The sequence below is a fragment of the Rhopalosiphum padi genome, chromosome 4 (assembly GCF_020882245.1).
Source record: "Rhopalosiphum padi isolate XX-2018 chromosome 4, ASM2088224v1, whole genome shotgun sequence".
In the NCBI taxonomy this organism is placed as follows: Eukaryota; Metazoa; Arthropoda; class Insecta; order Hemiptera; family Aphididae; genus Rhopalosiphum; species Rhopalosiphum padi.
The window spans coordinates 25,078,907-25,095,581 of record NC_083600.1 but is presented as its reverse complement, the minus strand read 5'-3'; the positions used below and the strand labels follow the sequence as shown (position 1 = coordinate 25,095,581).

The 16,675-nt window shown below is 23.3% G+C and overlaps 1 protein-coding gene and 1 long non-coding RNA gene across 2 annotated transcripts; one reads left to right on the top strand and one right to left on the bottom strand.

The window, feature by feature from the left end:
* Positions 1-1,191: 1,191 nt before the first annotated feature.
* On the top strand, positions 1,192-15,625 carry LOC132928926 (calcium-binding mitochondrial carrier protein SCaMC-2). The gene is made up of 9 exons (XM_060993876.1): positions 1,192-1,633; positions 2,082-2,208; positions 9,376-9,463; positions 9,541-9,652; positions 11,426-11,584; positions 11,797-12,054; positions 12,110-12,277; positions 13,998-14,145; positions 14,206-15,625. The coding sequence occupies exons 1-9, from the start codon at positions 1,433-1,435 to the stop codon at positions 14,385-14,387; spliced, it is 1,443 nt and encodes a 480-aa protein (XP_060849859.1). The 5' UTR covers positions 1,192-1,432; the 3' UTR covers positions 14,388-15,625.
* On the bottom strand, positions 9,679-10,622 carry LOC132928929 (uncharacterized). The gene is made up of 3 exons (XR_009662069.1): positions 10,247-10,622; positions 10,021-10,161; positions 9,679-9,879 (listed from the first exon to the last, which is right to left on the bottom strand). It is a non-coding gene; the product is annotated as an uncharacterized LOC132928929 (long non-coding RNA).
* Positions 15,626-16,675: the final 1,050 nt, after the last annotated feature.

Below are 16,675 nucleotides of genomic sequence, written 5' to 3'. Positions count from 1 at the left end.
TACAAGTTGTATTTTACATTTGCACGTGTTTTTAATAAACGGTCCAAAAAAGTAAAAATTGACAAAAAAAATGCTAGTATTCCCGGAGGTATGATTTCCCTGTAGCTATAGGTTAGGTTAGTCTTCACAGAAGTAATGCGACAGCTGTTCCCACGTCATCGTCGGTTATAAATTATAATCTTGAAAAAAAGGTTAGGCTTAAAATCTTTGTAAGTTTATTTTGTTCATGAAAGTATACTTGCAATTTTACGTATAATCTACATATTATTTTATGATAAACACAATTTACTGAATTAAATAAATTAAGAAATTATTTTATGGTGCCTTTGAGAAGTTTTAACTATTCCTTTTTAGTACAGACTGATGGACCTTTAATTCGCCTATACACGGGATTTGGGACTTTCAGTGTGACACTAATAAATTAGTAAATATTAAAATATGAGCTTCTGTTTAAGTTCTAAAAAATTATTTTTTGCGTTAAAAGTATAACGATTTTTAGTATATTAATATTTTTTAAACGTTTCATCTACTATTTTACTAATCATAAATTATAAATATAACATAAGACATAGCTTATATCTCTATTAAAGTAAAAAATACTGTTAATAAGTATTTGCTTATTGATTTTAAATACCTAATATAAAAGATTTTATTTTATTTAGAATTCAGTTATAACTTCCTAGCAGGTACGAACGCAGAAAAAAATTTCAGGGGGGAAGGGAGGTTAAACAGCCCCCTCCTGCGTTCACGCCTACTTCCTAACTATTATAGTATACCTAATACTATTGCTGACAATTTCTGAATTTCTGATCATAATTTAATATTAAAACCTGTATCAAGATAAAAAAATAAAAAAATAATTTTTGGCTGTTGGTAAACTACATTTGTATCATAAATTAAAATAAATAAAAACAATTACAATTTTAACTTAATATTATTATTAATTAAAAATGTACCTATTACCATTTATTATAAATACTATAATATAGTACTATATTATATAGTACTATAATACTATACTATAATATATAATCAATGCTATTACTTATTTAAAATTTAAAAAGGCGGACTTTTTATCAATGAATGCCATGATGATCAACGTGGTTCTTTCTATTAAATGTGGTATATGGTAATCACATTGTTAAGAAAATCAAGTTGATACAATATTGATACGTCTTGATAATGATGATTTTGACTTATGAGAGTTAGAGAGTTGATATTCGAGTTGTCCCAAATTTATGAAATTTTCCTTTTAAGGAAAACTAGTCAATTTTCTTTTAATTATTTATCGTTTAAAAATTTCAAAGTTTAATTTTCTATTTTTCCTATATAAAATGTTTATGTATCTTTGACTTATTTGTTATGTATAATTCTAGTTAGAGTATTGAAATACAGTTGAAATTACATTTTATTTAACTACTACTAAGTTAACATGGTGAACGCCATTAATCATCATGTGCCTGTTGGCCCTGGTAATACTGAAAGCGTAATGCCACCTCATTATCTACATGAACTTCCTAATGAGGATGAAATTCGTTTGGCTAAATTATTTGAATCACTCGATATGGATAAGAATGGTAAAATTGATATACATGATTTGTCTATAGCATTGCATGACAAAGAATATGCTCAAGTAAGTAAATTACTTTTTTTGAAAATAGATTTTAATGTAGGGTGACCATATTATTTTTTTTTGAACATGACAATTTTAATTTTACTTTTAAATAGAAGAACTTTAATAACTTTTATATTTTTAAGATAATGGGCCAAGTACCTGTTAGACAAAATGTGGTGTTGTAAAGGGTGATGGTAAATGTAGGTATTCATAACTTCAATGCGATATAACCTGCCTCACTAACAATTATTTATTAGAATTCAACATTTGTTTCATAAAAATAATATGAAGATAATAAGATTAAAATGAGATCTAAAGTAACTTGTTTGTAGTATGTCGAGAAAATAGAACACTATACTCAAAACTAAAAACAATTCTGTTTTAAATGGGATGTATGGTCACCCTAAATTATATAATTAAAATTATAAATAGATTATTTAATTTTATATTTTCTTTTGTTTTATAGAAGTTTTTAGAACTGTCTGATGCTACTAAAAGTGGTTCAATTACATTAGCCGAATTTATACATTATGTTAAAGAACATGAAAAATCATTAAGGCTAAGTTTTTCAAACATTGACAAAAATAAAGATGGTAAGAAATAATTTAATAAATTCTAACACTTAAATTTAAATAATTATGATTTATAACTTTAATATTAAGTTAACTATGTATTGAAAGACAAATAATAATAGTACTATATATTTTATTTGTAGTATGTATATTTAATAGATTAAAAAAAACATTTATAAATTTTGAGTCATAGAATAGATTGTATTTACAAATTAAATCAGAAAATTATAAATAATTACAAAGTCAGTAAAATAATTAATATCTAGGTATACTTTCTTCTGTTCTATGAAGTGTAAATCAATATTTTTATGATGACATTTACTATAGTACAATATATTTGGTATTACATGTTCTGTTATTATTGCATTTACAGTTTAATTAATAGTTTTACATTCATATTTTTAAAAGTATGTTCTTATTATAATTTTTACATTATATATTTAATTTATAACTTCAAAACTAATTGTATAGCAAAGCTTATATATAAAAAAAATATATATAACTATAATAAGTAATAATAAGTAATAATAGGTTTTTATTGTTATTAGGTATAATTTTTTTTTTAGCGATAATGTCATAATAAAGACATGGATAAAATATCCTTAATTATTAGAATCTATATCATCATTATAATATAATTAACATATATTATTTTATATTGTATTAAGTATATATTTTTTGAAGTACAATTTTATTAATTTTTGTTTTATTAATATTCTATATAAACTTCAAGCTATTTGATCATTTTTAGACACTTCGGTAAAATGCATGTTTTTGCTGCAGCTTATTGCCCCTAAATATTAATATTCCCAGTAATATTGAAATTATTGAATAATATATAACACTTTTTGGCTTTCTTATTAAATAGAAGTTATCTTATTTACTGTAGTTCTTTTCTTGTTTAAATGTAATTTATCATAGACTAAGATAGAATTACTTGGTAAAGAAAATATTTACAAAATGTTGTGTTTTGTTGTTCCAAAGTATAAGTTTTGTAAATAGTAGTTATATTCTGATATACTTTTTGACATTGTATACACTAAGTTTTTATTTATAATCTCCTACAAACTATTATATCTTATTTATTTTGAAATATGTGTTAATCATTTATTTAAGATCATCCCCCCCTCAAGTTGCGCGGAGTGGAGTGTTACGGGGTTACCCCGCAAAATGTTTGACCACTACTCCGCTTGTCTAAACTTTAAATAAGTATTACTAATAAACTACTCACCCTAAATTCAAATTGTATGTATCAAAATACTCAGAAAATTATTCTGCTTTGGAATATGAAATTAAAATACTATGTTGTCATTCAAAAAAGTAAAAAACTTAAAAAATTATGATAAAAAATATTTTTAATAAAAACGTTGTTTTTTAACAACTTGACACTATGTAAAAAAATATTTTCAAAAACATTAATACTTTTTGAAATAATGAGTGTTGTTTGATAAAAGAATCATTCTGTATATATGATTATATAACTTTTGCTTATTAATTAAAATATATTACAATTCAATAAATGTGTATTAATATTTTTTTTTAAAAACATTTGATGTTCAAATTTTGATTAAATAAGATAATTTCAAAAAAAATTATCAATAGGACTTGAAGTTTTTGCCATTATTTTAAATCTGACACTTTATTTCTACTCAATATTGTTTTTCATAAAATTGATTTATTATTGAATTCAAGTTAAATAATAACAGGATATACCTAAACCTAAAGTACAACAGAGTAACTTCCTAGGTTTTTATTTTATATTTCAAACTTGTTCTAAATGAGGATTATTTAAAGTATTCTAAAAGTTGCAATGAGCTCTTCAGGCTTCAGTATTTGTTCATTTATAGTTTATATAGTACTACTTAAAAAAGTTATTTACTATAGTGGTTATGTATAATTGTTTAGAAAACAAGCAGTGTAATTTAAAATAAGATATTTAGTTAAAATATTAGTACAAAGTTAATTAGGTTTTTATGTTATTTTTATGAACACTTATAAGTTATAATTAAGAAAACATTTTTTAAAAGGAAATAATTTCCTTGCTCTACTAAAAACTGAATGTTGTTAGATAACATTCAATTGATAAATTTTAAAAGTTCTAAAATGACAAGGAATTTAATCTGGTATTTAACTTATGATTTTTGAGATATTTTAGATTTATCAATTAACTAAAACATAAAAACATAATATCTGAAACAATTTCATTTATGCTAATCATACGCTATAAATGTCTATATTCACTTATAAATTAATAACTCTTGACAAATCTCAAGTGTTGATTATTGGGTTAAACAAATATCACCATGTTATTTTTTCAGAATGTGTAGCTATTTTATTATCCATACTCGCGTTTGGATAAGGCAGAAATCGGGTATAATAATAAAATTGTGAGGGAGCTAGTTTTTATTTCTTTGAAGGCGTCATAGGTATCCCTTGAGCATCTTACATTCCGATGATAAAAGATATTTTTTTGTTTGATTAATATAAATGTTTATTGATATCTGGATTAGAATACTATATTGAAGTGATCTATGGTAGTCTTTTATGTGTTTTAAAAGGAGTGCTGACAGTGTATAAATTAAAACAAAAATATGTTTTGTTTTTTCTTGAATTATTTGTATATACACTCTTCACCCATTTCCTCAGCGTACAATTAAAAGAAATTGGGACAAAGTGCATGTTCCAATCTAGGTGACTAGGTTCCTAGACCATGTATATACCTAAATTACAGTGTATCTATAAAAATCCTAAAGTACCACCAAATTTATTTTTGTAAATTATGAATGTAGAAAAAACATTTTTAAATGAGTAGAATAAGTTCAATAAAACCATTATATTATAATGAATATTTAGTAGTTTATTTAATTTAAAGTAATTTTTGACTACAGGGACCAAAGATTGTATAGCAATAAAAAAAATTACATTTCATATATATTTTTTATCAGAAAATATTTAAAATATAAAGTCCCTAAATTGTTGTGAGCAAGTGAACATGTGTAAACTTTGGCTTGGGAATCGTCTGATGTGATTATAATATTATCTTCAATGAAAATATTAATTGTTTGATTAAAAATAACAATGTATAAAAAATAAAGATTGTTTTGTTTTTAGAATTTATAATGTATCAACTGTCAGTTAATACATACTATTACTACTGGAATGAAATAAAAAAGAGGTGGGAAAATAGGTATCACACTGCTGTACAATAGGTGTCGAGTGAGTCATTAATGGATGTGTTAAATTTGAATTCAATGATAGATCATTGTATACAAAAAATGATTCTGAGTGGTGACTTCAGTCTATTTCACTAAGTATATGTTACAATATGTTTTTGGAATTTTTGATATAGCTATTAAAGTTGTTTATTTTAATATTGATGTTACAATGAGTTGATTTCATTTTTCCAAAAATATTGCGTGTATTATATTATTGGTATTTAATTATTACAATAATATATTATATTTATACCATGTTATATACTTCCAAGTTAATACATATTACTGTAAATATTGTTTAAATGTACAGTTTGAATAGGTTCAGGGTATTAATATATAATATTTCAAAATGAATCTACATATTTTAAAAATGTTATTGTATGATATAGTAAAGTTCATAATTAACATTAAAGTTGAAAATAAAAAAAAAAAATATTTTTAAATTATATCAAAATAATTAATATTGTTATTTGTCATTAAAATATGTAGGTAATTTAATCTAAATTTGAATTGCAAATATCTATAAAAAAAAATAATTGTGATTGTATATTTTTAAATTTTGAGTTTCAGCATGAACTATTTAAGGAGAACATTGTATTACATTTTTAAACCTTAGCTATAAAAGTTGAACACTTAAAAAAATTTTATTACAAAATAATTCTTGTAGTTAGTAAATTATTATGATTCTGATGAATATTGTAAAATTTTTAATTTTTAATGTATATAAAATAATTGAGCTCCTATATTTTTAATATTTTTTTACAGATTTTTAAGAGTAACATAATTGGGATTTTTTATTTTTTATTTTCAAGAATTTCGAACTAGTGAATATTTTTTTATTGTAATCTATAAAAAAAACTAATAAAAATAATACAGAGTCAAAATATTTTGGAAATTATATGAAGTGTAGGAAACGCTGACATATATATTCTGTGGAAATTTTAAATACCTAAAGATATTCATTTTTAAGTTACACCAAAAACAAAAGATATTGGCAAAAACTGGTTAAAATTTCCGGTTTTCCTTAATTTTTGTTTGTTTTTCCTAATTATTTTGAAAAATTATTTAAGTTTTGTTCTTTAACTTGCTGTCAGAAACTACTTTCAAAGTTTAAAATCGAAACATTTTTTCGTTTACTTATTAGACAATAGTTCATAAGCGCAATTTGAGAGGGGATTGGGGGGATATGCCCCCTCAAAATCAATCATAGCCCCCCCCAAATGGTTTGTATTATCCCCTTCCACCTTTATATATCTCAGGACTCGGGGAGCATACACCCAGTACATACATGCAAATTATAATAGCCCTCCAAATTTAAAACTCAAATTGCGCCTATGCATTAGTTATTGCGTATACACACAAAAAATTAATATATTTATCACTCCGCTGACCGCTCAGAATCTTAAGTTTAGAAATAAAATAAAATTGGTTTATAATATTATTGTCGTTTTACATGCCTCGTGCCCGCTTACAAATTGTTGTAAATAATGTGTTCCTATATATAAAATATAAAGTATAAAAATATTAACGTCATTAAATTCGAATGAAAAAATAAAATACACAATACTATCTCGCATTTAAAAATACATAGTATCGTATAATCAGGTATAATAATAATTAATGTTATATTAATGTTTATTGTTTATAATATGTTAATTCACAGACACACATACCACTTACATAAAATCTTTTATACACACAAAAGTTTCTATATTTAGTATATTTCGAACTCAAAAACTATTAAGAGGATGTTATACCCGCATGAGATGTCTCTGTCTTACTAATGTAGATCATAGCTAATTTGCGTTCAGCAGAACACATTTTGTGATGTTAGATTTAATATTAGAGTAAATTTACCTATTATCAAATTTAAAGGTAAGAATATTATCTAGAAAATGTCATATGCTTTTGATATTATCATTTTAAAGTGAGTTATGAATATTTTAAAGTTGTAATATTTTACAGCTATCACTCACTTTAAAATGATATCAATAAAAGCATATGATATTTTATAGATAATATTCTTACCTTTAAATTTGATAATAGGTAAATTTACTCTAATATTAAAGTTAACATCAGTAACATTACAAAATGTGTTCTGCTAAACGCAAATTTGCTATGATCTACATTTTTAAGCCAGAGACAAGTAGACAACACATGCGGGTATAACGTCCTCTTAATATTAATTATTATTATGATAATAATTTAATTTCCTAATAACGACAAGAAATTACATTTTCTCAAAATAATAATTAATATTAGTAATAATTTTTTTTCAAAAAATATTGTTTTTTAATCTGATAGAAGCAATTTCTATTTTTTCCCCTCCCTTTTTAAAATGACGTCACTGACCTAATGTTATAATCTGATCTAGTTTTTATATTTCTGGATTGAATTACAAATCAAATTGTAAATATAATACGTAATGAAGAGTATAATGTATGTAGTATACTAGTATGTATTATGTTATGACTGTTATGAGAAAATAAGTATGATGATGTGTTGTATATTATATTACCTTAAAACTGTATGATAAATCGCGTAGTTATAGCAATTATGAGTTGAATTATGATAGCAATTACTTATTTAATTATCAAAATTGAATTAACATAATAAACTTATGGGTTTGAATAGGTTAATACGTTTTAAATAGACACGTATTAAACCTTACATTTAAAAACCGGACTCTATATATAATGATTTGTATTGGCATAAGATTGTGTTTTAAGGTTAAGAATACCTATTACTTATTTAAGACTCAAAAACAAGTATATATCGCAGTTCAAAAATTAATTAGAACTGATTTAAGTTGATTATTGGATTTCCTTTTTACATTAAATTTATAAATTATATTACCGCTTTATATCAAAAATAATTAATAAAAATATTCGATATTTTAAAAATATTATTAATGTATAAAATATGAGGTAGTATTTCCTAGTATAATAATTTCAGTCATTGGTATTATACTATACATATTATGAAATGGATAATAATATCGTCATATTTCGTTAGGTTATAAGTTATAACACTTATAATGTTATATTTTAACGTAACTATACTGTATACTGAGAAAAATAAGTTCTTATTATGTTCCCAGCTATCTTTGAGCTCTTCACTTTTTATGCCCCCCCCCCACACATATACTCTCGCTCAAAAAATATTGGTCTAGTTTTGTCTATGGTGTAATGTTTTTATATTTAGGTATAGTATATGCCATATGGTTATGAAAGCTCCTAAAAAAATAACATAAGGTTTATTATGTTAAAACTGTAGTTAAATTGGAAATTTTAAAAATAATTTTTAGGTGAAAAATAAGTACATTTATGTTTAAATTGGTCTTTTTATAAGTACTAAAATTTAATGAAATAGGAAAATATAAATATAAGGTTAATATTTCAATCGATTGAGTACAGTTTTATAATATATCTTATTAAGAAATAATATTTATTATGTTCGTATACCTAGTGTAATTTTTACTTTAAATTATGATTTATATAATACTGAATTGGCAATTTAAATTTTAGGTGAATAAGATATCATTTACATAATTATTATTTAGTAGTTTTAGTAATTACGAGTTTATTTTAAATAAAAACTAAGATTTTTTTTATTGTTAAATTAATGAAATTTCAAATATAATTAATATACTATTTATAATTTAGCTTGTGTGGCTGTATGTATATCATAAGTTTATGATTTTTAAATTGTATGATAATTAATACGCTTTACATATTCAGCACTGCGCATTGCGGATATATAAATATATTAAAACAAGAGGAAAAACTACACTATATATTACAATAATTTGTTGTTTCTGAAACATTATATTTTATTAGTTTTACCACATTTGGCACATTTTCGAAATTATAATTAAAAGGGAAAAATTATAGTTTACGATTTATTTTTAAGTATAAATTATATAATTAAATATAAATTATTTTTCAAGTATATTTATTTACAATTTCTTTAGGTAAAATTGATCAATATGAGCTTATAAGAGCTTTTCAAGAATTAGGAATTGAAATTGACGATGCTGAAGCTATAAAACTTCTTAAAAGGTAAATTCAGAGTTGATGTTTTAAAGTAAATCAATAAATTAAGTTGGTTTATGTATTTTTTTTTATGTATACTTTAGGATGGATAAAGATGGTAGTTTAGAAATTAGCTTTGAAGAATGGAGAGATTTTTTACTTTACTGCCCTTTTACAGACTTACACGACTTAATTAAATATTGGAGGCATTCAACTGTAAGTATGACATTTTGATAACTATGTATTAAGTGATTGAAATTTATTTATAATCAAAATAATCGAGTTTACATTTAATCAATATATGAAAAATAATAAAAATTTAAAAATGAGAAACACTAAATAGTTTTTACGTTGCGAATGTTATGTAGTTCGATAATTATACGCTTGTATCACGTGTGTGACTGCCCCCGCCAATTGACATTCAGCAGCGTTCTGTTTTAGACCTGTGCAAAGAAGTATTTTAGTAGACTGTCTATGTGATGTAGTAAATTTTATTCGCGTTTCTATAATTATTATTATTACTTTTTTTTTTTAATTAAAACCAATAATGGATACACATAATTTTAAAATTTTAAAATACTCACTTGATCAAGACGAAATTGACGGTTTATGTAATTTTGATTACGAAGAAAATTGTCTTTCGTGCTGTGATATTTATAAATCGTATTTAGAACTTTATAAACAAATGGTTTCAAATAAAGTAAGTACTTAATAAAATACGCCTTCTAAAAAAATTATACATTAAAATTAATATAATAAAAGAAAGGTATTTAATTTAATTTTATATAAAATGATTGATTTTTCTTTTACCAAAAAGTAACATATATACGACTTAAAAGTTGCTCATACATTTTTGTTGTAATTTTAAATAATAATTTTATTTGTATTCTTAAAAGACAATATGAATACGTATATTAATAATTTTTATTAAATAAAATATATAATTATGAATATTTTTTTGTAATGATTTGTAAATAACACTTATTTACGCACAAACTTTTAAATAAAAATATTGTAATGCATTGTTAATAGCATTATAGTTAAATAGTTCCTAGGGACTTTGGTCTACTATTTAAATATGCAATTTTATCAAGAACTCTTCCTTGTTTATTTAATTGCTTTCAATCTTATCAGTTATAATAGATAAATGAATACATTGTATTAGCACCTACTTTTTAACTAAATAATATTCATGATAAAGTAAATTACTGTGTATTATTATTTAAATAATGAATAATTAACTATTATGCTTTACTAAGCCTACTAATTTAACATTTTAAAAATTTTTAAAGATTTTAGTTTTAATTTTTTTATCGTTATATTTTGTAATATTGATATTTTATAAGAAAATTAATTATTTCAGTTAGTTTTGTAAAATGACTGTAAAGGATTAATTTCAAATTTAAACAAGATTTTAATATATTACTAATAATGTACTATGCACTTGGCAGGTATCTGTAGGTTGAGCTCACTTAATCCAAGGTCAAAATCGTTTTTTGTTTGACACTATTAATAAAATACAATTAACAAATAACTAATCTTTCTAAGCAATTTGGGAAAATTCCAATTTGATTTAATTCTTACTGGATTTTTATAAAAACTAATGTATAATACATATTATTTACTTTATATTTGTGTAATATATTGTTATTTATCCCGTTATTTATTATGATTCAGTTCTAATAAAAGTGAATAATTTAAATCAGAGCTGGGTTTAAAGTGGAGCGAGGCTTAAGGCAATTTGTTTTAAGCAATATCTCAGATTATTATTTTTTATAACACAAGACACAAAATGTCATACATATGCGCAATCCCTTGAGGTCCTTACCTAAGACCATTATAATTTAAACACAATAATAAAGTTTATTTGTTAAAATAAGTACAGTAAAATAAAATAATGTTTATCAAAATTTTAAAACAGATTTGTATCAAAACTATATATATATTCAGGTTTTTTTTTGATAATTAATGTTAAATTGCATTTTTTAGTTTATAGATATTGGGGAAGATATGAATGTGCCAGATGATTTTACCCAAGCCGAAATGATAACAGGGATGTGGTGGCGTCATCTTGTATCTGGTGGTGTAGCTGGCGCTGTCTCAAGAACTTTTACTGCACCTTTAGATAGACTTAAAGTATTTTTACAAGTAAGGCAATTTAATTTATAGAAAAATAATCTATAACTTAATCTAAGTTATTATATTATATTATGTATCTTATAATTTTAATTTTAAACAATACAATATACCCAATTTATTTGAATTTAAATAGACATGAAGTAGTATTTTTGAGTTGTCTTTGAAGTAATGAATAAAATAATTATTACTTAACTGTAAAAATAGCTTATAATGTGTCTTAGGTATACGGCAATCAACATAGCAATATAACAACATGTTTCAAAAGCATGTTAAAAGAAGGAGGCAAACGAGGTATGTGGCGTGGAAATGGTATTAATGTACTCAAAATAGCTCCAGAGTCTGCGTTTAAATTTATGGCTTATGAACAAGCTAAACGCCTTATTCGAGGTTCGAGAACTAAAGACTTAACAATATTTGAAAGATTTATGGCAGGATCACTTGCAGGAGGTTTTAGTCAATCATTAATTTATCCCTTAGAAGTATGTTACTCTATTAATTTTATAATTAGAATTATATTTATGGTTTTTTTTTTAGGTTTTAAAAACAAGATTAGCCATTAGAAAAAGTAACCAATACAAGGGTATATTTGATTGTATCCAAAAAATGTATTACCGTGAAGGTATGCGCAGTTTTTATAGGGGTTATGTACCCAATCTTTTAGGTATACTTCCATACGCTGGTATTGATCTTGCAGTTTATGAGGTGATTTTCTTTTTTTTTATTGAAAATGATCCATCTAAGTGTCTATAATCATTATTTTTCAAAAAGTATTAAAGTTTTTGAATGATACCATACATTTTTAATTTTATATTCTGAGGTAGAATGTTTTTCACCTTTTATTTATTTAATTTATTTTTTTTATCGAACATAATTACATCAGCTACTAGGCCATTAGTTATTAATTGACACTATATATACATTTTAATTCAAGTTTGGATAAATGTATACTTATATTAGGTTAAATAATTCAATTTCCTTTAAAAAGTTATACCTTTTATTATTTTGCAAAGTATAATGTTATGGTAGAGTATAGTATGTTCAAGTAGCTTGATTATTCTTATTTTTAATATCTTCAGAAAGCTTCTAGTTTCTCCAAGTCTTTGAAGAACTTCTTAATTTGTTTTGACATGTCTTATTAAGTATGTAACCGACATGATAAATGCTCACTTTTATTTCAAGAATATCAATGAGTAAAATTGTGAAAATAATAAAAGAATTTAATGTTAAGATAAGCGAAGAAGTGGTCAGTGGACCAACCATTTTCTAGGTACTCCTGTGAAATTCTTATCTACTCATCTAAACTTAAAATACTATTACCTAATTAACTAGTCATTTGAGATTTGTTGATTATGTATTGAAGTGTATTAAAAATATTTTGCTTTGAAATATGAAATTAAAAATGTACATTGTTATTAAAAAAAAAATAAAAACTTAAAAAATTACAATAATATTAAGTTGTTATATTAGAGTCTTACAATTGCAAAAAAATATTTTAAAAGTTAAATTTTTTGAAATAACAAATATTAGACATTGAAATGGATCACCTAGTACAGCGGTTTTTAACCTTTAAATGTCCAAGTATCACCTAAACATTTTATATATCTTTTGATTTAGTAAGCTCTGATTTTACTTATAATAAATGTATACATAATCAGTTATGTACCGGAGCGTTTATTAGGTTTAATTAAGAACTATATATGTTTATATATGTAATCTTCATGTACCACCTTTGAGCCTTCTGTGTACCACTAGTGGTACACATACCATTGGTTGAAAAACGCTTACCTAATATATAACTTTGTATAAAACAAATCTATCCAAAAGGATGTCAGAGCACTATTAGTTTTCTTTCTTTTGCCCAAGTGCAACAACAAATTAATACTTAAAGTTGATAATATTATGTGATTGAACTAATTATTTTTACAATATTTAAATTTTTATGCAAGTTAAAAGTCACAATATTACACTTTAAAAATGTAGTACATCAGTATATCACAAATAATGTTGTTAACATTAAGACCTCATCATAAAAATTTGGTCCCACAGAACACAATATGTGATTGTTATACATAGGTCATAAAAAGTAAACTAATAGTGTGCTGACATCTTTATAAACTATTATATTTAATAAAATATCCTTAATTATGGGTTGACAATTGGTAATAATTTTTAGTTAACTAGTATTTTTTACTACAACAGGTGGTTAAAAATATGGTATTAAATGTCTTTATAGTTTTTTGGGTTTTGGATGGAATACGTACCTCTAAAAAAAATTTAAGTTTATCATGAGTCATGACACTGATAGTTGGTATAAAATATTTTTACATGTTTTAAATTCAAAATTAAATTAATACAAGTTTAGTAGTCAACATATTCATTAAAACTACATTATTTTAACAATTATTTTGTTATTATTTTGTAGACATTAAAAAATAACTATATTGCTTCACATAACAATGGCGAAAAACCTGGAATGCCATTATTATTAGCGTGTGGTACTGTTTCCAGTACTTGTGGCCAGGTGTGTTCATACCCTTTAGCTCTTGTCCGTACACGTCTTCAGGCACCTCGTAAGTTATTACTTTTATATTATAATAAATTTCATTTCAATTGATTTATTATTGTTTCAGATTTAGAAGGTCCTGATACAAGGACAATGATGTCAGTATTTAGAGAAATTTGGGTAAAAGAAGGTATAGTTGGTTTGTATCGAGGCATCACTCCAAATTTTATGAAAGTAGCCCCTGCAGTTAGTATAAGTTATGTCGTTTATGAACGATGCCGTGAAGCACTTGGGGTTACTATGTCATAACATATGTTATTTAAACTTCTTCATATTTATTTATCTCTTGACATTCAATATTTCTCCTTCATGTTTTTAAAATATTATTTAAATATTACAAAAATTTATTGGTGGTTAAATTTTGGGGCAGTATGTCTTGAACAAAAGTGATCTGAAAGGGTAGAAATTTACATTACAGTCATGGTTACCATAGCCATAAGGATAGAAAAAATATTAAGTTTGATTATTACTTATGTTGAGAAAATGTCAAATGCTAACATAAATAATATTTATATTATAATTAATAATTATCCTAATATTTAATTATATATTATCACAATGCTTTTTTAAAATACATCTTGACATTGTTACCAGTCAAATTTAGGCTCAACATAATTTAATAGATTCTTATAAACTTTTATTTATTTTTTTTGTCTCTTAATATAAATGCTTTTTCTACCAACATTCCAGATGTAACATAATTTTTCCAAGATAAATTAACTAGGTTTATATGAAATCCAATTAAAGGGTTTAAGTATTGTCTTTAAATTCTTTGACTTGCCTGCTGTACACTTAGAATTGGTCATAAAATTATTAAAAGAATATTCTCAAGGTTAATAAATATATTGTAATTTTTAACCTAATTTTCTTTATAAAAATTTAACCGATTTTAACTCAATCCCTTAAAAACTGCAATATATTTTTTTTTTCAGAAAAATTGTTTAAGTTTGTTCCTAGTCATGCGTGACACTTTTGTTTTGTAAAATATTGTTGTTTGTAAAACCATTTTTGTTCTCTTTGTTCAAAAATAAATGTTTTTCAATTTTGTAAACAAGATTTATCTTATTGATTTTTTTTTTAAGAATAATTTTTACTCCCCATTTTGATGATACTTAAACTGTACATATTTTTTTAGTTATAACTCAATAATATATGTGGTGCTCAAATTAAATTTAACCAGATATTGAGCATGTATCAAAAAAAAATTTTAAAATTCTTATAATTTATTTATTTTTGTGCTGTTGACATTGAGGCATTTAAAATATTGCACTTTTAATAAATGTGAAAACTATCTATCATTTTAAATAAAAATTTAAATACAATATACATTATATGTTATATATGTATATCATTCCATTATCAATAAATTTGTAATAATTATGAAGAAGTTTTTAAACAGTTATTTTAAGTGTTATACAAATTATAGTTTATTTAGGTATTATCTATCTATTTCATAGATTACAAAATCATTATTTTTAATACTTATATTCATTAAAAATTACTAAGATCTATTAGGCATAAGTTCTGATTTAAATTTTCTTTATATTTGAGTTGATAAAATAAATTACTTAACATATAAATTTGACAAAATAATATAAAAATACTACATAATATTGTTACAAATATGTATAGATAAGACTGATTATGGTTTATATATTATTAAAGATTAATGTTAACATTAGAATTATTATCAAAAATATTTTAATTGATGGGCAAAATATTGTACATGCTAATGGATATATATACCTATTCCTAAATATTGACATTAGTAATCTTCTTACTTAAATCTTAAATATTGCATTAATTAGTATTTGCTATTTTGCTATATGCCATTAATATTTTTCTAGTCCTTGTAAATCTAACTACAATTTCTTATAGGTACTCAATAACTCAATATATAATTATTTAGGAAATTTATTTATTATTTAATTAAGTTAATATGATTATTTGTTTTATAAAGTCTCACTTTGAAAAATTATAAAAATAAATAATTATGATTTCTTTTTACATTATTAGTTTAAAACTAAGAATGTGTTTGAATTTTTCAATAAATATTTTAATTACAATTATATTGTACTTGTGTCTACTTTTTAGAGTTTCATTATGGTTACTCCTATATGTATGCCAAGAATATATTTTAGTATACTCTCAACATCTACTGAATAAATATTTTCAGATCTCAAAAATTTATATTTAATTAAAATAATACTTAATTAAATTAAAAATGATTTAATATATGTGTTAAATTGATATTTCGTATAAAAAATTAACTAATATAATAGTGGAAGATACGCTTCTTTATATTTATGCTGGTCTGATTTATATATATAATAATAATATATTGTAATTTAGTACTGTAGGGAATTAATACTTTAAAAAAAAAGGAAAATATGCTCAAAAGTTTTTATATTTTAATATTTTTAAAATATTTGTTGTTATATATTAATATGCACTAGTTTTATTTATTTATTAACATTGTCATTTTTTGTTTACCCTATATCCATTAATAATTGTAAGTTTCCTAACCTCATTTTTGA